At 42.4% G+C, this 24494-nt stretch overlaps 3 protein-coding genes across 3 annotated transcripts; all 3 read right to left on the bottom strand.

Annotated features, from left to right (window-relative positions):
- Positions 1-8257: 8257 nt before the first annotated feature.
- On the bottom strand, positions 8258-8797 carry RhiXN_08790 (uncharacterized protein; the record flags this gene model as incomplete). The annotated part of the gene is made up of 1 exon (XM_043328606.1): positions 8258-8797. The coding sequence occupies one exon, from the start codon at positions 8795-8797 to the stop codon at positions 8258-8260; it is 540 nt and encodes a 179-aa protein (XP_043183991.1).
- A 1011-nt stretch (positions 8798-9808) lies between these two features.
- RhiXN_08789 (kinase D-interacting substrate) lies at positions 9809-14724 on the bottom strand (the record flags this gene model as incomplete). Its single annotated transcript, XM_043328605.1, has 12 exons — positions 9809-10677; positions 10732-10791; positions 10842-11043; positions 11110-11433; positions 11507-11648; positions 11705-12477; positions 12534-12573; positions 12622-12704; positions 12758-13264; positions 13322-13788; positions 13841-14558; positions 14605-14724. 12 exons carry the CDS (start codon positions 14722-14724, stop codon positions 9809-9811), a joined length of 4305 nt encoding a protein of 1434 aa, XP_043183990.1.
- A 9224-nt stretch (positions 14725-23948) lies between these two features.
- On the bottom strand, positions 23949-24472 carry RhiXN_08788 (integrase core domain protein; the record flags this gene model as incomplete). Its single annotated transcript, XM_043328604.1, has 3 exons — positions 23949-24000; positions 24057-24159; positions 24211-24472. The coding sequence occupies 3 exons, from the start codon at positions 24470-24472 to the stop codon at positions 23949-23951; spliced, it is 417 nt and encodes a 138-aa protein (XP_043183989.1).
- Positions 24473-24494: the final 22 nt, after the last annotated feature.

Genomic DNA, 24494 nt, shown 5'->3' with positions numbered 1-24494 from the left:
TTTGTATATATTGCGACAACCGGTCCGCTGTAAAAGCCATAGCCAACCTCTCCAGACACCCGTGCCAATATGCATCTAGAGTGTTTGTCACTGCCACCAAGGCATTTGTCAAAGGGCACCCAGAACAATCTATACACATCACATGGACGCCCGGGCACAATGGGGTCAAAGGCAACAAAACAGTGGACCACTTGGCCAACAAAGGAGCTGGAGTGATACCAATCCCAATATTCAATTGCACAATCACATGGGCAAGAGAACAGGCAACCCTCAAGACCGTACACTTTTGGTAGAAAGCATAGCTGGAGCACTCAGAGTCCAGAATTAACTTGAAATACTACATCCCCCGTCCACCTGCCCTTAAACTACATCCAATCTTTAATACCAGCAAATTGGGCAGGGACCTCAAGTGCCACCTCTTGCAATACCTCACAGGGCACGGACATTACGGAGAATACCATGCTCAATTCCACCATGACGTCGATCCCAGATGCACTTTTGGGGAATTGGATGAGACCATATTTCATTTAATTGCCTCTTGTCCCGCTACGGCGGGACACAGGGGAATACTTAGTGAGTTTTCCACCAACATCAATGACCCCACACTGTTTGGCTCCCTTGCAGGTCTTGAAGCAGTCGCAAAGTTCATTGCCAGAACGGGCATAGGCCAAAGACAAGGAGGCCCGCAGGCAGCCGCTCAAACTATGTAGTAGATGCGCCTCTAAGGCCGCCTTCCCATTCCCGCCCAACTTTCTCCTTTGTTCTCTTTCCTTCTTGTTCTCACGTGTTTTCCTTTTTGCGCTTCTCTGTAGCTTTCACGGTTTGGTTTTGGTTTTGTGAGCGGTTTGCCTTGTTTGCATGTAGCTCCCATATTATATAGGATATATGTCAAAAATTAAAATTAAAAAAAGCCTTCACATGACACTACTGAGACGCCCGGCTCAATATGCTGCCTGCATCTTCCACCAGCACGCCCAAACATTCCTATCCAAAAGCCTGAGTGGGCACATCACAGTCAAATGGATACCTGGTCATTCAAACATAGCTGGAAGCAAACTAGCGGACAAGGCCGCAAAGAGGAGCAAGACACTCCAACTGTCACCCATATTCAACAGGACAATCACTTGGTCAAGAGCAAACATAATAAAACAAGCCTTGAGAGCTTGGAGAAAAGTCTGGGCCAATCAGACCACAACACAACCAGACTTGGGCACCAACATTGATTGGTTGGATGCCAAACCAATTGATGCAAGTACTAGTTAGATTGCAAACAATCAATTGGTTGGATGCCAAACCAATCAATGTCAGTAGTAGTAAAGTTGTAAACATGTTGATTGGTTGGATGCCAAACCAATTGATGTCAGCAGTAGTGAAGTTGTAAACATGTTGATTGGTTTGACGTCAAACCAATCAATGTAAGGGGTCATTCAGTTGCAAACACATTGATTGGTTTGGTGCTGAACCAATCAATTTCAGTAGTGATAAAGTTGTAAACACATTGATTGGTTAGACCCCAAACCAATCAATGTCAGTGGTAGTAAAGTTGTAAACACATCAATTGGTTGGACACCAAACCAATCAATGTCAGCAGTAGTGAAGTTGTAAACACATCAATTGGTTCAACGCCAAACAAATCAATGTGTTTGCAATTTAACCAGTACTTGCATCAATTGGTTTGGCATCAAACCAATCAATGTAAGTGGTCATTCAGTTGTGTCACACTCCCAAGATGCATATCATAAGAATCAGATGATTTTTCTGTTATTTCTAGTATTTTTTACGGACTTAATATCTTTTGTTTTTAAATCACGTGATCTCGGCGCTTATTATGCTGAGATGCCGCGCCAAGATGCCGTGCCAAGGGTGCTTAGGAGAAATCCACGCTTCTGCGCAGCCCACAGCACATTTCTTTTTCACATGTATACTTCTTTTTCTCACATGCACAGACCATGTAGATAGCACCCCTTTGTCTATATATACAGCAGGGAAATCACTTGGAGACCCTAAGTTGATTTTACCTTGTCTCTTACACATTAGAGAAGGTCCCCAGGCAGCTAAGTAGCCACCCCCCAGTAGCACTACACACTCACCCCCTACTATTACTCATCACACCTCCCAGGCCTAAGGCCCCCTTGCACTTAGTAGTTACAGTAGAAGCACCTTAAGCGCTAAATAGCTGAGCCTAGATAGTAGTTAGTTGTAGATACCTTGTATTGAGTACAGCCCCAAGCACCTGCCACTAGTGTGTGACCAACCTTACAGTTGGGTCACAACAAGTTGCAAGCACATTGATTGGTTTGGTGCTGAACCAATCAATGTCAGTGTCACGACTAAGCTTGGACCTATGATACAAGCAGGTTTAAAGTCCGTGGCCCTATCACCAATGGACTATGAGAACAAGAGGGCCGACAAAGGGCCAAGGGGTATGGTAGGGTAGAGGGCAACTAGGCCTGGGTTATGGGTTTCTTAGTAAGGTGCACTGATGGCCAACTAGGGGCCTGGGCAAGGGGTAGGAGTGAGCTTAGGATGAATTGATGAAGAGGTCAAGTCTTGCTGTTTAGCGGCGACTTGACCTGGTTTAAATACATGAGGAGAGCCACATCAAAAACAACAATACAAAACAGTGAGTCATTTACAATTTCACATCATATATCAAATATGTCACGTGATCTTGATGAGTCATAAATATATACCAAAAAAGGAAACTATCTCGGAAAAAAGGTAAAAAATAGTAAAAACTCATGTCATGCCCATGAAGGTCATGACAGTCAGTACTAGTTAGATTGCAAACACATCAATTGGTTTGGCATTGAACCAATCAACATGTTTACAACTTTACTACTTCTGACATTGATTGGTTTGGTGTCAAACCAATCAATGCATTCTCAGCTTTACTACTACTGACATCAATTGGTTTGGCATCAAACCAATTGATGTGTTTACAACTTTACTACTACTGACATTGATTGGTTCAGCACCAAGCCAATCAATGTGTTTGTAACTGAATGACTGCTTACATTGATTGGTTTGGTGTCAAACCAATCAATGTGTTTACAACTTTACTACTGCTGACATCAATTGGTTTGGCATTGAACCAATCCATGTGTTTACAACTTTACTACTGCTGACATCAATTGGTTTGGCATTGAACCAATCCATGTGTATACAACTTTACTACTGCTGACATTGATTGGTTCAGCACCAAACCAATCAATGTGCTTGCAACTCAATGACCACTTACATTGATTGGTTTGATGCAAAGCCAATTGATGCAAGTACTAGTTAGATTGCAAACACATTGATTGGTTTGGTGTTGAACCAATCAATGTATTTACAACTTTACTACTACTGACATCAATTGGTTTGGCATCAAACCAATTGATGCATTCTGAGCTTTACTACTTGTCCTGGACACGGTCACATGACCAGTACAAGTGGTTGCATGCTGGCCCAAGCCCAAATTTGGGGGGTAGCAGGTGTAATCATGGGTTGTCAGCAGAGGAATAATAGGGCTCTATGGCTTAGTGGTCAAGCTGGTTCAATTCCGGCTAGTTCTATTTTCCTCTGTTTATGACACTTGGTAGAACTTGGAAGGACACCAGTTCTATTCCCACCATGGGAAAAACTTTTCACAGGGGCGCCGCCCACCCAAAAAAGGGGGGCAGTGTCCTGGACACGGTCACATGACCAGTACAAGTGGTTGCATGCTGGCCCAAGCCCAAATTTGGGGGGTAGCAGGTGTAATCATGGGTTGTCAGCAGAGGAATAATAGGGCTCTATGGCTTAGTGGTCAAGCTGGTTCAATTCCGGCTAGTTCTATTTTCCTCTGTTTATGACACTACTGACATTGCTTGGTTGGATGCCCACCAATTGATGTGTTTGCAATCTAACTAGTACTTTCATCCATTGGTTTTGCGTCAAACCAATCAATGTACTGTGCTTCACTTTTCTTCTGAAAAGCTTGTAATACCAACTTTTTGTTATCTTGACTATGGGAGTTTTTTTTTGTCAGTTCCTAGTGCTTATATCTGCTGAACCTACATAATAACCCTTTTGATTAACCCTTTTCCTGGCTTTATATGGGCTTTTAGAAGCTCTATTTAAAGTACCAGGTCAATCCAACCAGTATTTGGAAAAAGATGAGTTGACACCCCCCCAGAGAAGAGTGCCTATTATAGGCTCATTATGTCCTAGACGTCCATTAGGGTGTCAAGGGGGATGGTGCTTGTGGCCGCAGTGTACAAAATGAGAAGGTTGCTTAAGGCAACAACAAACCTAACTACAGCAACAAGCAGCTATCCTACAACAACAAGACCACTTAAGGCGGTGACAAGCTATCTAAGTACAACGACAAAGCCGCTTAAGGCGGTGTAGACTATCTAAGTGGCTAACTAAGTATTTACTGGGCTGTAATGCCCTTGTACACTGAGTGGATGCAACAAGAGGTAATTGACCTGGGTGTTACCATGGTTGGTGTGCCTCCTTATATATTCTACAAGCTAGCTAATTACAAATGTACTATATCAAATACCGTATCAAATAAGAACCCCAATCTGCAGTTGGTCTTACTCATGCATACATGTCACTGACGTGTCATAGTGATGTCATCAAGTGGAGGTGGCTACGTATGCTGAGGTAAGCGCGGATGGGGACGGGCGTGCTTAGCGCTTAGCGTATGATATAAGCGCCAAAGTCACGTGATTGAAAATGTCCTCCAATTGCCTTGGTTTAAATTTGAGAAAATGGGAATAAATTCCCTGGTATTGATTGTGTCTACAACACATTAGGCCTGGGCATTACAACTGATAATGAAATGTTCTCACATAGGAATTGCATGTGCCAAGGTAAATTATTGATTACAAAGTAATATGCCCCAACCAAATAGCTTCCTTCTTTGGTTGCGTGAAACCTAATGCTGGATTTGAGCATAGACTTTCAGTGAAATTGAGTAAATACTTTACCAGTCCATGTTCAGTGAGAACAATATACCATACAGAAGACTAACAAATTGAATAGGTGGGTCAGGTCTGCTCTTGTCAATGACATTGCAAGTGTTGGGGTCTTGAACTTGCTGGAGCCCTGCCATGGTAGATTGCCAACCTGTCACAACCCACTCCATTCTTTCCATGAGTCCTGACCTTGTCAAGCCTCCAACACACTCATGTTGCACACCAACATGACCGCAATCACTCATATACTTGCACATATGCACTCAGAACCCCCAGGTTCCCACATATAAGAGACTTATGGTCAACATGGCTGGACTTAGTGATATTCTCTAAGTCCAGGTCACATGACCTCCCCCCCTCCAGTCCTTTATCAAATACTATACTAAACTACTACAGATTTGAGGTGGGGGGGGATGACATAATCTCTTCTATAATAATATAATTCAGACCTTGCCCACAGGCTCCCTTAACATTGGCCCATGGCTAGGGGGTGGGGGAGTGCAATGTCCCCCAGCAACTTATATTATTAACATATCACTGTGCATCATATATACTATGTATATCTTTGACAGTGGATATATATGGTAATAACCCCTCCAGATATGGGTCATGACACAACCCCATCCTTCTGTGATATTCCCAGCTCCTTATTGTGATTGAGGTTGCGCATCCAATCTTGTTGGAAACTGGGGGTTTAATTCCATGATCATCATCTCCAGACTGCCAAGTTTGCATCAACTCTGACATCCCAGGAAGGCTAAATATATGACACAGCAATGGAATAGGCAATGCATAAGGTAAGTAAACTTAGAAACCTTACAACAAACTCTGGAAGCAAGCCTATGATATACAAAAAGTACACTATTGCATTTGTCATTTAGACAGTAGTGATCATCTGTTTCTTTGATGTACTTGGGTGAATATTGTTGTTTGCATACAGGACATAATGTGAAAGTTGTTATGATCTTGCTGGTGTTAACACCCAGTTACGCTCCACCGTTGTAATAGTCTGGGCCATACCATTAATATGGTCAATTGTAATATCAGGATGCAATGAATTGGTTTGCCAGAAGCCTTAGTTGATGTGTTAATGCCTGGTGAGTTTGCTCTATATAGTGTCTTTGTTAAGAGTTGTGTAAGTACAGGAGTAAGAAAGAATTTCTATATACAAATATATTGGGAATACCAAGAACTAGTATTAAGAATCAGAGTATATGCACAGAATATGCACAATATAGGCTAGGCTATCAGGAATAACAACTCCTAACAAATAGTCTAGCAACTATCAGTGCAGGTGGTTGGTTATGTATAGTACCTTAGACTAATGTTACTTAAGCCTAAGTGACTAAGGGTATGTATCCTTAAGGTCTCTGGGATAGTACCTTTAAGTAAGAGAGTTACCTAATAAGTATAGGACTTATATATGCTTAAGTAAGACTTAACTTATGGGGTTTACCTAAAATATATCTAGGATTTATGAGATATTGTAGATAAAGCTATCTACAATATAGGGGGTATGGTGGATTGAAACACTATCACTCAATCACAACATCCTTACAGTATTGTTGCACTATACTCAATGTTGAACTCAACAACTGTGACAGTCAAGGGGCACAGAGTTGCAGTAAGCACCCTAATAGTTACCATGTGCTGTTGGGACTGGCCTATGGTCTTAGTGTGCCAAAACCTCCTATGCTATTTACAGTGAGTCAATCACTAAAGTAAATGTGCAGATAAGCTGTTAAAGGCTTGTGTGTATATGTCAATATATAGAGTAAAAGTAGGATAAAAGTAGGATGCTTTAGAAGCGTCTTCACAGGGTCCTTTTATACCCTGAGAAGGCGCACAAACAAGTATATACATGATTGATACCAAGAGGGGTACAGGAGGTACATGTGGCAACTGAAACACTTGAGGGAGCCAATACTTTGGTATAGTAAACAAACACAAATCCTATATTTGCCCCAAGGCAGTATTTACCTGTGTGGGTCCTTAGATGTCCCAAGGCTAAGTGTTTCATCCTTGAGTAAACAGTCCCAAAGGTAGGATACTGCTGCATTGGGACTTACAGTAAATAGGGCATAACTCTGCCAAATGTTGTCCGTTTTGGGAGTTTGACCCAGCGTTCTGGAGCGCACATACAGGTGCACCTAAGCGCAAGCGATTTGGCAGTGTGGGATGCCCGGGTGATGGAGAAAAGGCGCATTTAGTGCGTCGGCGCTTAAGGGCTGATTAAGCGCCGGAGCACTTGCCTATGCGACAGGGGGGACCCCTGAATATTTCTGTGTAGCCAAAAGATAGAATCTTGAATAATAAATACTACAAACAAGAGAAATATTACTTGTTACTGTTTATGTACTCAGCTGAATTTATATATATTAAAAGATGAGAAAACAGCATATATGCAAAAGGCATTGCATATTGAGGGTATTCCTGAGGTTTGTAGGTTTTGTAAAGGTCACTATTGGTAGAGGGACCTTGAAACCTTAGCTTGCATTTTTATCTCATTTGTTTACTGTAAGATTACTAGTGTAATTAATAAAATAGTACAGATTAATGAAGAAATGTCATATCCATAACAGTCTTTTGGACAAACACATCAATATATGCATTGCAAATCAAAACCACTCTCTAAACGCGGCACAACAATTGTTCAGCTGTTACACTCCCTTAACATGTACCACAAGAACCACCTATTTTTTCTACTATTTTTAGTATTTTTTCCAGACTTAATATCTGTTGTTTTTCAATCACATGACCTCAGCGCTTATCATGCTGAGATGCCGCACTGAGATGCTGTGCCAAGGGCGCTTAAGAAACAATCCACGCTTCTGTGTAGCCCACAGCACGGTTCTTATTTCACATGTACACTTCCTTTCTCACATGCACAGACCATGTAATAGCACCCCTTTGATTATATATACAGCAGGAAAATCACTTGGAGACCCTAAGTTGATTTTACCTTGCCTCTTACTCATTAGAGAAGGTAGTCAGCCAGCTAAGTAGCTGGCCCCCTCAGTAGTACAGACGCTCACCCCACTTATCCTCACCAACCACACCTCCCAGGCCTAAGGCCCCTTTGCCAACCATAGATAGCAGTAGGTTGCCTTACACAACAGTAGTTTAGCCTAGTCAATTAGATTACATAACTCTTGCTTGTAGTAGTATGGCTGTAAGCACCCACCCTTACCAGTGTGTACCCACCTTACAGTGGTGTACAACATCAGCTCATCAATATCATCAAGACTGCATCCAGGCTCTTCAGGCTCTTCAGGATCCTTGGGCTCAATACTACCTGCAAAGTTGAATCAAGGTAGAACTCCAGTATCTTGCTCTTGAACATCTGGAAGTCCAAAGTCAGTATCATTGAGCATGTTGTCAAACAGGTAATCCAGGTGATTGTTGTCAAGGTTGCCTGAATTGTCAATCAGTTCATTGAAGTCATACACATGTTTCAACTCCTCTGCTGCCAAGAGACTAGGTTTGATCCCCTCTTCTGGGTCATTTAGCCTCTCTGGGTCACCTAGCGGGACTGGTGGTTGATAGTTTTCAAGGATGCAAGGCAATAGAGGAGGGTTTGGTGAAGCACAATCTCTTGCCTGACCAGCGCCACTGGGTGTAGGTGATTGTGGCTCAAGAGAGCTGCAAAATAATTGCTGATTGAGGCCCTGTTCATTGGGTATAATGCCAGAGCGCACTGGTTCTAAATATTGAGGTACAATGACTGTTTCATCCACACCTAGGGGTTGTGCTGGCAGGTTTTTGATGGGTGTGGGTAGCAAAGTTGGTGATTGTTGATAGTTGCTACCTTCTGTTTCACCTGTCCCTTGCACCTTGCACAATAGCATAGCTCCAAAGGGCGCTCTTTATGATGGGACTTTTGGAGAATTTACTAATTAGCATTTTTTGAATACTTAGTAGGACTTACGCAATGTTGCTGTTTTGCTAACAGCCCTCTATCTCCAGCATCCATTGTGGGCAAGATAGATACAATGGTTGAAATCAAGTGATGGAGAGATACAAGCAGAAGCTAGTTTATCCCAGTTACACAGTAGTATAAACTCATAAATAGGCATACATGTCTACCTACCACCGTCACGCTCAGCAATGCGCGTACTGCATGTATTCCACATTGATTGATGACATAAACAAGTATGTACAAGCTGAAACTGTACCAAGATACCAACTGTTTCTCAAACTGATATGCAGAGATATAAATGTTAACTAAATCATTCAAATTCAAAATGAGCCAAATGATGAGCAAATACATGTAAAACACATGAAAAATAATATTTTCTGTAAATTATCTCCAAATAAGATATGTGATCTGCACCCACAAGTTCCTGTGTTCACAAATATATAAAAACGGCAAGCAAGCTACAAAATTCAAAATAAACAACAAACATATGGCGTACATTTATGACCCACAACTTCCTGTGACAGACAAAAGTTCCATATTTCACCCTTTTTAATTTCCGTGGATTTGCACTTCTCTGAAATGGCTCCCCCGCTCAAGCCAGGTGTGAACATGACACTTAGGTCAAGTGACGTTACTTACCACAATGCATTCAGTTTAAATGCTCAAGCGTGTGAAAGAAAAAACATTACTACCAATTAAGAAAAAAAAGTGCATGGTACCTTTAGTAAATATTGAGAGACTCAGAGTGTGAGAAGGAGATAAATAAAGCTACCAAGATATATGGGCGTACTAATGTAGGGAAGAGCACAGGGGGTTGGGAAGCATTACATTCAAGAAAAACAAGACATGTTATGATTCCAAACTGCTTTCGGCACTCCCAACCCGGACATATTTGCGGCTCATACCTTGTGAGATAGTTGTGGAACCTCTTCGCACACGTTTACGTTGATTTTGGGGTTGGGGCGGGGTTGTGTTTGGGGTTGGAGGTGTTAGACTTCGTTCTCCTATCATCCGTTTGACTTGGGAATATGGCAAGGTGGGCGAGCTTAATGTATACGGTGCCAAATGGTTGAGAGACTCCGGGATTAGGGCATCTGACGTGGTAGGAGAGCCCAGTTGCTGAATGTGGCTTAGCTCGGGCGATAACATAACTGAGCTTTGGGACATGGAAAACGGGGGAAAAGCTCCGAGCACTTGGTAGCGGTGAAAATGGCCCCACTTGAGTCTTTATTGCACGTTTGCTATTCCGTTGTGGAGTAGAAACTGAGCACCCTAGCTCAAAGTTATCCATGGCTATGGATGCGGGAGGGCGGTTGGACAGCTGATGAGTGGAAGGAGGTGGATATACCTCAAGACGACTTTGAACAATATCAGCCCAACGGGAATTTGCCTCGAGCTGGAATGCTTCTGCTGCGGATTGGACTATGGGCGGGGTATTGGGTGTCACATATCCATTGTACACCCCAGTTGATATTGAAGGATGGTAATTGTGGACCATGGTGTGCAAGTGTGGCGTGACGACGTCAAACGAAAGATGTTCCGCAAGTGACTCTTTCGACTTGGAGAGCAGTTCACGAATACGATCACGCAATCCATGTAAGTTTGGCATATTGTCGTCAAATCTTGGTGTATCTTCGGCGTCAATGGCTGGCGATGCAAACGTTCGAAACTGTGGCTTATTTGCAAGTGATTCGTTTGCAACGGTGGCAAATAGTCCTTCAACTCCTCGGCTGCTGGCTTCCGAAATGGTTCTTCCGTAGCCTTGGGTGGGGATAAACTGGGACATGCGCTCCCAAGCTGAGTTCAGATCTAGTGTTACATTGTGTCAATAGGGCTAATATGCAAAACTGCTCATCAACGTACCTATTGGATCCCCACCACCTACAGGATTCTTGAAGTTTACTGCGTATTGCGATTGTTCCACTGAGACCAAATACTGAGAAGAGGATAACCAGTTTCAATAATAAACTTACACTCGGACTGAATACCCATTGGGTATGTACGCTTCAGATTAAGCTGGATTTTACCTTGGGAATCAATGGTGAACAGATCGCTATCATACAACCCATCTGTGGCAGCGATTGCCAGTGCATCCAGCATACCGGCACCTGGAACAGGATCTGCTTCTCCCCAGTGTTCTGCTAGGATCACTGCAATGCGACTAATAAATGCATCCTATGTGATTTGTTAGTCTACACCCTTGGGCAGACCAAAGCAGCTGCGTTGTGAATCTAAGCTTACCTTGCACATTTGGATCAAGTAAGGTAGAGCCGAAACCGCATATTCTGGTGCGTAAGGAAACCGCTCCAAACCCTTGGAAGCTGTGTGGCAGACAATTGATAACGACCTTCTGAGATTCTGCCTTTCCTTCATCAGCATTTCAATCACCTCCTCCATACTATCCAGTTTACGGGTAGCACTGTTTACAGCAGCAAGACTTGTAGGAATGCTATGGTCTTGGCATGCAAACGCACTGTCGATCCCGCCTTCCAGGAGAGTGGGACGCCCAACAAGCACATGGCCTGGGTTAATAGAGTCCGAAAATGCTGCCGAAGTGAGACAGTTCTAGTGTGATGTTTAGTTGTTAGCGCAAAAAATAAAGGAGAAAGGAAAAACAGGGAGCCAAGGGTGAACCAACCTTGCCATGTTTGTTATATTGTCCCATACTATTTCCGTTATCCTCTTTCTGGAGTGTCCGGTTCTCTTCACAATCTGATGTAAGAAACGCCGCCTGAGGGCTAACAGGTGACATTCCTAAATCGTTGTTTAAAACCTTGTTGCTGGTATATGTGTTAGAAGCTCCGTATTCTGATGCATTGGTGAAAATATAACAAACCTTTTTTTCCCTGCCATGTTCGGATGTACTGTTGTTGATGGCGAGCTGCCGAACTCAAAAGCACCTGCCGAGGAACCAGTGATAGTAGTTAGCTTAGTGGGAGGTTGGTTGCGTTTTCCTCTCCTAAAACGATCCTGCGAGGGGTTATTTTCAGGTTGCGTGTTGCCTGGGGCGTATGCTTGAGTAATGTTGGGTGAGTCCTCAATAAACCCGGGAGCTCCATCCCACCATGGTATTCTCTCTCCAAGAGAATGAAGCCTTCGTATCATATGAAGGAGAAAGCGGGACTGGGGAAGTGAACTAAAAACGGTAGGCAAGATTGATAGTCGAAGCTCCTTGCTGATAAGAAACCAGCCGATTAACGCAGTTGCTGTGCCAATCAGTTTTCTGTCATCATCATTCCATCCTTGGGCCCATTCCCGAGGATTCCAGGCAACGAAATAATCTTGGGGTATGAGATTGAGTATAGGATGTGCTGAATAAAGCTGGCCAACTGTCTGATTCGAATCCAATAAGAATGATTTGACGCCCTTGCGAGCCTCAATAAGCTTCTTCTGAACTTCTCCCAAAGTTCCGTGTGAGCTGCCAATTCGTGGCATGATTCTTGAGAGAATTGGATGATTGACAACCCCAGTTTTCATTGCATGACAGGCTATGCAAAGCTCTTGTGCGGTAAATCCTGCAACCAACTTTTGACTATTGTCGTCTTTTCGTGTTTCATTGATAGCATGAATAGCCGCATCCAGACGAGAGTCTTCAAGAAAGTTAAGGGCCTATTAGATTTTAGTATTTCTGATAAAATATCCTGCATGAAAAACAATGAGCTTACTGTGGATAAACGTGCCTCCATTGGTCCAAGGTTTGAGCTCCTAAGACAACGCATCAAAATTTGATGCAATCCATGTATGCGGCCCCACCAGTTCGCTGACTGACAACTCTTGCCTGGGGTTGTTGAACCAGCTGTCCAGGGCAATTGAAAACGATCAAGTAGAAGTTCAATCTACTATCAAGCCTTAGTAAAATGGCCAACAATTGAAAGAAAAACACCCGCACCGTCCAGTTTGCAACAGTCTCTCCGGTTGACTTGATGCTTTTTTCGTAGGCCGAGTACACAGTTTTGCATGGGAGAATGGCAGCAGGATAAAATGCTGGCTGGTTCATGACAGTGCCTAACCTCCAGATTGGGAGAAGCGCATACAATGAAGTTGCAACGCCAAGACGCTTTCCTTTCTCATCTCCTTCACTCCTTTTACACAGCCGAATGCCAAGCTCAAAGTAGGTGCGTCGTAGTGCGCATACGAACGTTGGATTATAATAGTCACCTTTGCAAACTGATAGGCCTTTCCCATAAATATGCTTTGCCAGTAACTCCTCAAAAATGGAGTGACCGCTTGGCTCCCAGTAGGACAATAAAGCTGGCACCTCTTGCGGCTTCGATATCAGATTGGAGAACAAGGTGCTTGACTCCTCTAAGCCAGTCGGCGTTATATTCTGGATGTCAAATGAAGCCACCAAGTCTTCCGATTCTGACAATCCTGTCCCAAGCGTTGTATTGGCAAGCTGACAATTCATAATCACTATACGAAACCATCAACAAAAAAACGAATGAGGACTTACTGTGTTCAGCAGGCGCATCCCCATCCATACGTGAGCCACGAAAGCAGCTCCTTGATCTGATCTCAATGCGTCGGCATGCGAATTGGTGATACGATTATTATATACGCATAAGGCCATACGGGTGTCGCAGACCATCTCCATGGTGGTTGGGTAAGACATGAGCTCCAGGCACTCCTTATCTCCAAGTGAAATACCGCGCCGGCGCGTTGAGAGTTTTGACGATTGACCAAGTGGGTTTGTCTGATTGGGATCTAAAAGCTTCGACGCTTGCTGGAGATACCGTAAAGTGTTGATTTTTGCAATAGCATCCTCCCGACTGAGTGCCTTTCCTTCCTTTATCATGATTGCGGTCGTAGTTTCCTGTGACTGAACAAGTGACCACAATGTCTCTCCAGCTAGAGGCGAGTATTGGGGTTGTGCCTGCTCGTTCTCGGAAAGCCAAGCGATTACGTGTGGAGGCGTATTGTCTTTGTACTGTGGTTAGATCATCGCCTATTTATTCACGAGCAAGGAACTCACAATCAAATACCTCCACCACATATGTTGCCTTTGAGACTAACGCTGTGAGATTTTCCCACTCCGTTTTTGCATCAAAATCCTCCGTCCTATTCCGCTCGCACATTGCTAGATACAGTGCTGCACTGACCAGTGGTTCGCATGCAGCAATCATAGCACTAATACGGTGGTTTCCATTCAACAAGTACGCTAACTTTCGCCCTTTCCGAAGCTGCGCGAGCTGGACCTTCCGCTCAGTAACCTCCTCTTGACTCAAGAGTCGATTTCCGTCCGATAGTGCAAAAAGCTCCCGCTCAAGCTGTTCTTCTCTGTCTGGATTTTCTCGGATTAGCTGTAAAGTTGGGATAGGAGATGCCGGGTTGGTAATGTCAACGGCCTTCATTTGCTGTTCAAGCGTTGGATCTAGCCCTGCCGGGGGAGCCCTCACTCGTACCGGGGTTTGTCGGTCTCCAATAACTCCATTAGTCGCAATTGCTGATGTTAGCTGGGCAAGGTGCTCTTTGTTAAGAGGGCGGGGGTTGGCTCGGTGATTTGGATCTTGGTCAATTTGAACGACCCCCTGGACAGCTCCTTGACCAACAAATCGAAGTACCGCATATCCCTTCCGATACTGTGCAATCTCCGTTTCACGATGAATATCTTGTTCATTGGCGGTCCGACCCTCTAACGTCACTTGCTCCAACGCAGTCAATGCAAGAGTCCATACTTGGGGGTCTTCAACCTATGACCGCTAAGCGACGCAGTTGCAAAGCTTAAAGGAGACTTACTGTCACGCTTTCTCCCAGCTGCTGCTGACCAGAGACAGGGCCGTTTGAACCATGAGGATTGCCTGGCTGAATGGATCCTTTTCCTTTTTGCCTTGTTTGATTCTTTGTATGAGGCAACATGGATGCGAGTTAAGTACTTATCGGCAGACGGTTAGACCAAGTGCCTGGCGCGTATATTTTAATGGACAAACACATACCGGGTTACTTCGACTGAACGCTGTACGAACTCTAGTTGTCTGTTCAGGTCTAAATTGATACGGGTAGAAGGGGTTGTTTGCCTTGTGGGTTTGTACACTAGAGTGAGTGAGCTATTGTTTTGTGTAATGAAACACAAACACAGAAATAGATAAGTTACGTTCGATCAAAAGGAAGAGGAGTGTAGAGTCCTGAAACTCAATTCAAACGTCAAAGTTGGCATATCCATGGCAGGAGCTCTCTTGTCACTTTTCCCATTGGACTTCTGTCAAGTACCCCCACCGCTGGTGCAGTGTTGACAATGCAAACTCGTTCTATAGTATCCATATTAGGCTCCATCTTAACTTAATATCAGTTGTAGTGACTCAGTCAGATTGGTGCACTGGAGCCAAGCTCCCGTAATGCTCAACCACAATGTGGGAAGTTTGAGACGACTCAGAAGTGTATGGTGGCGTTCACCATGTCCTCAGAATGTCCAGGGATCAACACAGACGTCAATCGGTCCTCGCGTTTTATTTTCTAGCAACTTGAGCTACTGGCCTTCTTGACAACAACGTAAGTTGTACAGTTCTCTGGGTGTTTGTATTAAGCTTGGTACTAAATCATCAGTGCGGAGGTAAATTATGTGCATTGATTCATATAAAAAGTCTTCCTAGCTACTTCCACACGCCCACTCCGCTTATGAAAATTTACTTGTTTTTCTCTTGTATAACTGCCTACGGTCTATTACCCTTGAAAGTGACTCATGGTGCAGTACCCCAAAAAGGTATTGCACACGTGACCAATTGTACAATGTGTGTTGTCTTACTCCCGAGTCAGCACTTGGATTGATTTGAGTGATTAATATAAGTGGTTAAGATAGACTATTAGAACCTATATACAAGGTTTCATGAGAATTGCTGCAATGGAGACTAAGCTAGGGTCAGTATATCATCAAAGCAGCTATGCAATACCTTTTTGGGTTCCTGGCTGTGAGAGTGACCTATTGTACCCACCTCAAGAAAGTGTAAATAAAATCAAAGATAAATCTTATCAAATATCTAAAGCTAGCATGTACTCACTATTTCAGTTTTGGAGCTACTCTTATATAAATTAATACCAAGGTAAAATGTGTACCTTCAAGGAGTATATGTGTTAAGAGTTGTGTAAGTACAGGAGTAAGAAAGAATCTATATACAAAATGTATATGGGAATAACTAAGAACTAGTATTAAGAATCAGAATATATGCACAGAATATATGCACAATATAGGCTAGGTTATCAGGAATAACAACTCCTAAAAAATAGTCTAGCAACTATGAAGTGCAGGTGGTTGGTTATGTATAGTACCTTAGACTAATGTTACTTAAGCCCAAGTGTCATGACCCATGCCTTTGCTGGCATGTCTCCTGACCAAGCCACCTACTAATAGGATATTCCACAGTCGTTATAAGGCCGCATATACTCACATATATGCAGTCAGAACTGTCATTACTCTAAGCGCTCATGACTTAGAGACTGACAGTCCACCAGGGTCATGTGACCTCCCCCCTCCAGTCCTTTATCAAATACTATACTAAACTACTACAGATTTGAGGTGGGGGGGGATGACATAATCTCTTCTATAATAATATAATATTCAGACCTTGCCTGTGGGCATTAACATTGGCCTGTGGCTAGGGGGGTGGGGGGAGTGCAACATCCCCCAGCAATAATATTATTCATATATCACTGTGCATCACATATACTATATATATCTTTGACAGTGGATATATATAGTAATAACCTTTCCAGATATAGGTTATGACACTTTGGTTTGCTACTTAAGTTGCGTCCCAGCCATTGAATGGGGTACTGGTAGGTGCATTTATCTCCTAGTTTCATGTATTCTTGTTCCCTTAACATTTCTGCCAAGCTCTTAGACCATTGCTTGATCATTAGGTCTTGCTGAGATCTACTAGAATGCCTACTGAGTTTATACAGAGGCGCTTTAATGATATCTGAACATGGAGTGACTATTGATTCCATAATGGTATGTTGTCCTAACAGATACCTCAGCTTGTCCAGGGTTGTTGTGTCTTCTCTGGATGTAAGTGGTTATGCATGTAAGCTGTTCTGTGTGAATCCAGGTTTACCAGGCTGATATCCTGCACCAAAGTGTCTGTATATTCTTTCCAGACAACAGGCAGGGGCTGATGTATATGCTCTGAGGGAGTTTCCAGTTTGTCCAATTTCAACTGACCGCATTTCTTGTGTGAAAGCCATTGTACTGCTTTATTTGGTTGTCTGAATGTGTTGGCACTGGCTAAAGCATTGAAATTTGTATGGATCTCTTTCCTGATAATTCTGGATGGCTCTATAAACATTTCTGCCCTTGCTCTGGCTGCTGGGTTTTGTCCCAATGTATACTTGTGTGTTCTATTTACTGGGTGTTGGGGGTCTACATATCTACAACCATTCTGTTGATTGTTGACAGGCAGATTCTGTTTATTCTGTTGCACATGTGTTTGCCTTATGATACAGTTTGTAAGTACTTGTGATTTTCCAGTGCAGCTAAAGTTATTCCAAGCAGAATTGTTCAATAAGATCCTTTGGTTAGTTTGACTGATTAAATGCTGAGTTGTTGATCCTTGCATATAACTATGTTGCTTATTTCCTATGTGTTTCAAAGCTCTTGTTGATTGCTGATAGCTGTCTATAGTAGATGGACTAGCTGTGGTGTGATCAACTGGTTGCTTGGTTGCTTCAATTTGTGTGGCTGAATGTGATTCTTTGGTCCAAGCAGGGGCAATGTGCTTTGCAGCAATGTACTTTACTATTTTCCAAGTGATTTCTGACCAATGCCTATATTCTTGAGCTTTGTTAGCTATTACTTCCTTAGGATTCTCTGATTGATGCATAAGATTTTGCTTTTTCAATCCAGTTGTTTCTGTGTTGAATTCTCAATCCCTTGTATCCCCCCCAGGCACATTGTCTCTTTGCTTGGATGTGGAAAGGACTGAATTCAGAAGGAAGTTGTCCTAGACATCTGTAAGGACATTGAGGGCGCGGGCGCTTGTGGCCGTGTGGATAATACAATAGTACTGCTTAAGGCGGCAAGTTCTACCCTACAACATTTAATTACTAAACTACGGTGACCAAGGCCTTAAGGGCAATGGCTAGCTACGTATGTACAGTTGAGTTGACGCTTAAGGCGTTGTAGGCTACTTAGTGATCTGGCTGTAAGGCCTTGTACAAGTGGGGGATTCAACAAGAGGTAATCAACCTGGGTGTTTCCATGGTTGGTTGTCCTCCTTATATTTCTACAGATCAACTAATTACAAATACATGTTATCCAATACCTAATCCAATAAGAACCCCGCTCCGCAGTTGGCCTTACTCATGCATACATGTCACTGACATGTCATGATGACGTCATAGGTGGAGGTGGCTACGTATGCTGATTAAGCGCGGATGGGGACGTGGCTTGGTGCTTAGCATATGATATAAGCACCAAAGTCACGTGATTGAAAATATTGTCTGTTTATCTTTGTTTAAATTTGAGAAAAATGGGAATAAATTCCCTGGTATTGAGTGTGTCTACAACAGAAGTGTTGATTCCCCTCAAACCACTTAAACCTTTGAGAACTTGCTGGGCAATACTTGCCTGTTCTATATGCTGTTTGTCTTGGCTTGTTTGTATGTGTACTAGCAGGCAATGTTTGTGGTGTTAATGGTTCATTCAATTGCTGATTCAGTTTAGCTAATTTTATTGTTAATTGCTCATAGCTGGACCTCCAGTCCAAACTCTGTTGACTAACAATGTCTTCTTTGATTGACTTTCTAGCTGGTATTGGATTGGGAGTGCATGGGCACACTAATGCTGTGAAGGATTGATGGGTTTGGTAGGAGTCTTGAGTAGAGGCCTTTTTGTTGATTTCAGACTTGTTGTTACTTATATTCTTGTTGTTGCTTAACTCTTTGTAATCCCCTTGACTGGAGTGGTCTGTTTTGACTTTAAAATCCCATTGTGTCTCAATGTTTGCTAGAATTCCTCTCATTTTGTTGAGCTGCTTTTGCATGTTCTCAGATATATTATTATCTTGTCTTAGTGTTATAACCTCCTTATTTATACCACCAGATCCGCCTGAATTTTCTGATATTTGTACTATTTTTTCCGAACTGATTATCTCATGTTTTTCAATCACGTGATCTCGGCGCTTATTATGCCAAGATACCGCGCCAAGATGCCGTGCCAAGGGCACTTAGGAGAAATCCACGCTTCTGTGCAGCCTGCAGCATGCTTCTCATTTGTTATATGTACTTCTTTTCTCATGTGCACAGACCATGTATATAGTGCGCCTTTGTCTATATATACAGCAGGGAAATTGCTTGGAGACCCCAAGTCAATTTTACCTTGTCTCTTACCATTGAGGAGGATCTCCAGCCAGCTAAGTAGCTGGCCCCTTAGTAGTTCAGTAGCCGTTAACCCCTTTATCTCACTTACCACACCTCCAGGCCTAAGGCCCCTCCACATTGGCAATAGATAGTTAGTTGTTGCCATAAGCAACTTAGTTAGATTATTAGTTAGCCTTAGATAGTAGATTACATAAGCCAGTGTAGTAGTACAGCCACAAGCGCCCGCCTTCACCAGCGCATACCCACCTTACAGTGGTGTACAACACTTAGCAAGCAATCTTCATGCCATGCAACTTTGTCTGAGAAGTTGTCCCATGTAGTTACTACAGATGTATCTATATACAATGACCAGTGTTCAGGAGTGCTGTTCATGATCTCCATAATTAGTTCCAAGTTGGTCCAATTGCTAAATAGGGTAAGCATTTTGGCCTTCCAAACAATGTAGTCTACTGGTGTTTCATACGGGTTATCTCTGTCTCTGAATCTGGCTTGAAGAGCTTTGGCCTCATTACTGTATATCAGCAATTGATTCATGAAGTGTATTGTTATTGCATGTCTTAAACTCAGCTAATTGGCAGTGATGATTTGTCAATAAGTCTTATCTAGTGCATTAAACCATCTTAGCACTTGACCTGTAAGTCTCAATGGCACTTGTTGTCTTAACTGTATATGTGCATAAATACTATATTCAGCTAAATTATTAATGGTCATGATCCATCTGGGTAATTTGCTAGTATTGCCATTCCATTCTGTAATGTTTTCAGGCTCAAGTTTAGGATCAAAGTGCATGGGCTTAGGTCTGAAAGATTGTGCGCATATAGGATTCCTTATAGGTAAGTCACTATACTCATCTCCTGATTTGTTAGGTGGATCTGGAGGATTGTTCCTTGTCCTTTGTTGAGGTTGATCTTTGTCAGAGCTTTGATTTGATTTGTAGAAAGAATAAGATTGTAAATAGAACTATATGAATACAAAACAATAGTAAAGACAGTAGTGTGAATAAAGAGAAAAGAGAGGTGAGTGTTATGGAATGACTAATTTAGACATATGCGCCCCTAATTGCCAATAGTGAATAGTGCAAACAGGAGTAATCATACTTGCTCTATCCAAATATGGGCATGAACATTACTATATTTGGAAACTGGCAGTGCTATGAGACCTTTTATCCTTTATTTCCTCATTGTGCTTGCATCTATACACGTCTGATCATGCAAAATGGTCATACAATTATTTCTGTGATTTATAGCATTTTTTGTATCATACATTCATATGTAGGATGTTGTACACCACTGTAAGGTGGGTACTTGCTAGTGGGCAGGCGCTTACAGCCGTACTACTACAGACAGTGCTTATCTAACTAACTAATCTAGGCTATGCTAACACCACTTAAGGCAGTCTACTACTGGGTGTTGATGGCAAGGGGGCCTTAGGCCTGGAGGTGTGGTGAGTGCAATAAGGAGTAAGGGTTCTAACTACTGGGGGCCAGCTACTTGGCTGGCTGGATGTATCCTCCTCAATGAATATGAGACAAGGTAAAATTGACTTGGGGTCTCCAAGCAATTTTCCTGCTGTTTATATAGACACTGGTACAGGTATATACATGGTCTGTGCGTGGAAGAAAGAAGTGTCCATGTGAAAAGAGAAGCATGCTGCAGGCTGAGCAGAAGCATGGATTCCTCCTAAGCGCCCTTGGCACGGCATCTTGGCGTGGCATCTTGGCATAATAAGCGCCGAGATCACGTGATTGAAAAACATAAGATATCAGGTCCGTAAAAAATAGTAGAAATATCAGAAAAAAGAGGCAATTCCAGTGGTATATGTTAGGAGGTTATAACATAGGAACAGTACTTACAGACCATAGAACAAGTGCAAGTAAGCATGCAAGTGCTGGCGCTTAGTCATTGCAAATAAGCGCCAAAGGTTGGCAGGAAATAGGCATATTACTATGCCAACAAATACCAATAGGTTGGAGGCTCTGGCATCTCAGTTCCCAAAAAGGAATTGTCTGATACTGAGCCAAATTGATGGAGATACTAACTATTTAAGTTTCTAGCTTTTTATATGAGATCCTACCTTGCCTCAAGGTTATTTTTAGCATTCACACTTATGTAATTTAGTCATGTATGCTCTAGAGCATTCTGTAAATAGCCTTGAGTCTATCCCACTAGGACTTATTGGGACTAATTGGTCTTTATGTATCAAATAGCTCAGACTGTACCTCTCATGTAACTTCCTCTTTTGTACATCATGTATATAGTTATTTGTTCTCCCTCTGGGGTATATAAAGCTCCTGAGGGAGACCCTTTGATAACAACTTTCTTTTAATCCCATTCTTACCCCTTGTGTGAACTTGAAGATCTATTAGCTCTTCTTTACCTAGTTTAGAGTGTCTTATTTTGCTTTCTTAGCCTCTTAAGCTCACTGAACTTAACCTGTAAGGCCTCTTGGCGCATATAGCCTCTAGCAAGGTCCCAACAGATACTGGGTAGCTAGGAAAGGCTCTAGGGCGACCCTGAACCTCTTGAGTAAGTCAGTTGGGAGAGTTTAAGGCCTTGAAAGCGGCATATACACTTTATTTTAGTGCGATCTCAGTCAAATAAATTGCTAAAAAATCCAGATAAATTACAGTACGTAGATAAGACTCAGTACTAACTTTCATACTATAGGTATAAGCATAACCAACCACCTGCATCTACAGTAATCGCTTGATTACTTGTTAAGTGTAGGGATCACCCTGATTACTAACCTAATTTACCCTTATATAGGTAGTCTATTGCCTTTTATATCCATATATAATTGATCCATTAATCACTTTATTGTATTCTGCACTTAATTACATAGTCTCTAAAACCCTACTCTATAACATTTGGCCATCACACCAGTCAACCCCTTCCTATGTGCATCCATATAGCGCCATTATTTCCCTGTTGCTTTCACTAATATCATCCAATTCCAACTCTCCAAGCCCACACAGAGTATCTTGGTCCATTTCCAACTTTGGGTGTGGGAGCACACTTTGTCCCCTATTGCAGCATTGCTGCTGTTGTTGGTGCTCTCTCTGCTCAAGGGAGCATATTGGCTACCATTGCTTGCAGTATTACATGGGTCTATGTGTTGTCTTTTCAGCCACTTGCAATCCTTTGCTGCTTTGCTTTGTATTTTCAAATGCATTGAGAAAGACAATCAACAAAAAACAGTGTTTGGATGGGACTAGGTATGTATAAGTGACCAAAACCACAATTGGAACAAGGACCTTGAGGACCAAAAAAAATATTATTGCAAATTCTGGTTCTTCTTGTCAAGGCGTGTTGAATGGTCAAATTCCTGCCCTGCCAGCCTTGCTTGGTCAGCTTGCCTTGAGCTAGGGTCCACCCAATGAGAGGTGACTTGCACCACTGTAGCATTTTGTTCCCCATGGTTGCAGTACACTTACATCAGGTCTCTGACCCCATAACACTTTGAACAGCATTTTCCAGAACTTTCCTTGCACTTGTGTTGGTACTTGATTTTTCAGGTAACAGGCATATGCAATTGCTTTGTTCCAAAGGAACTTTGGTGCACCCAATTCAAGTAGCATTGCACATGCTTTATCTGCTAATGTGCAATTTAACCTTTCAGCAATACCATTTTGTTGCCTGAGTATGGGGCTGTGGTTTCTAAAATTGTACCTGTCAGGTTAGTGTGCTCAATCCAATCTTTATTTATAAATTTGCAACCATTGTCAAAGCGTACTTGCTTTATCTTTTTATCTTTCTGTGTATTTACCATTGCTTTGAATGCTTTATACTTGTTCAGAGTTTCATCTTTATGTTTGAGAATTCCTAAGCAATTAAATCTAGTTACAATGTCAGTAAATGATACATAATATCTGTATTGTCCTATAGATGTAGTTCAAGCGGGTCTCCACACATTGGTAACAATCAATTTGCTGATTTCAGACACTTTGGTTTGCAATTCTTTTGGAAACAGTTGGGTGTGTGCCTTTGACTGCATACATACATTGCATTCAAAGTTGAGTCCAATATTGTCTTCTATTACCTCCATTCTGCTGATTGCTTCATTGGATTTTAGTTGTTGGTGTCATGACCCATGCCTTTGCTGGTATGTCTCCTGACCAAGCCACCTACTAATAGGATTTCCACAGTCTTTAGAAGGCCGCATATACTCACATATATGCAGCCAGAACTGTCATTACTCTAAGGGCTCATGACTTAGAGACTGACAGTCCACCAGGGTCACATGACCTCCCCCCCTCCAGTCCTTTATCAAATACTATACTAAACTACTACGGATTTGAGGTGGGGGGGGGGGATGACATAATCTCTTCTATAATAATATAATATTCAGACCTTGCCCACAGGCTCCCTTAACATTGGCCTGCAGCTAGGGGGTGGGGGAGTGCAATGTCCCCCAGCAATATATATTATTCATATATCACTGTGCATCACATATACTATATATATCTTTGACAGTGGATATATATGGTAATAACCTTTCCAGATATGGGTTATGACAGTTGGAGTGCTTGCAGGCCAATGTGCCCAAGTACCTTGTGCCATTCAAATCATGTGTGTCTGGTTTGTTTGGTCAGTACTATTTCAGTAAGTTTATTGTTCTCAAGCTTCTGATTGCAATCATTCATGGCTTTCACACTGATCTTCCAAAGGTTTCCTTGTTTGCAATTTTTCAACTTTGATCCAATAATGATTGGCCTATTGTTTTTATCCAGTATTTGCAATTCATTCTGATCCATCAGAATTCTAGTGCCTTTATCAGTTACTAATGATAAGCTGATTAGGTTTGCAGGCAAACTTGGCATGTGAGCTACATTGGTGAGCCTAATCTTTGTGTATTTGTTCTTCTCTCTATTATTTAAGCACAATAGCTCTACAGTGCCTTGGCCCATGATTGGCTCTTTGCCAGTGACTCCAGCAATGTAGCTGGATGACTTGGTATAATCCAAGAATGCATTACAATCAATTGCTATGTGAATAGTAGTGCTGCTATCCACTATCCAGGTGTTGGGGGTCTTACCTATCAGGCTTATTTCATCCTCAAGCATCAAGAACACATATTCTTTATGTTTGGAGTTATTAGATATGGCTATATGCATGTGGGCATTGCCATTCCTAGCTTTTCCTGGTGCATTGAATCTTCTGTTTGGTTGACTGCCTTTATTTGGATGATTTGGCTTGAATACGCCTCCACCTGGACCTTGGCATTCAGCTGCCCAGTGTCCAATCTTTCCGCAGTTATTGCATTTCAATTTACACTTATCTGGGCCTTCATTACTCATATTGGTATGTATGAACTTATTG

The sequence above is a fragment of the Rhizoctonia solani genome, chromosome 10, assembly GCF_016906535.1.
Source record: "Rhizoctonia solani chromosome 10, complete sequence".
Classification (NCBI taxonomy): domain Eukaryota; kingdom Fungi; phylum Basidiomycota; class Agaricomycetes; order Cantharellales; family Ceratobasidiaceae; genus Rhizoctonia; species Rhizoctonia solani.
Note: the sequence above shows the minus strand (reverse complement) of the source record. Positions and strands in the feature narration are given on the sequence as shown.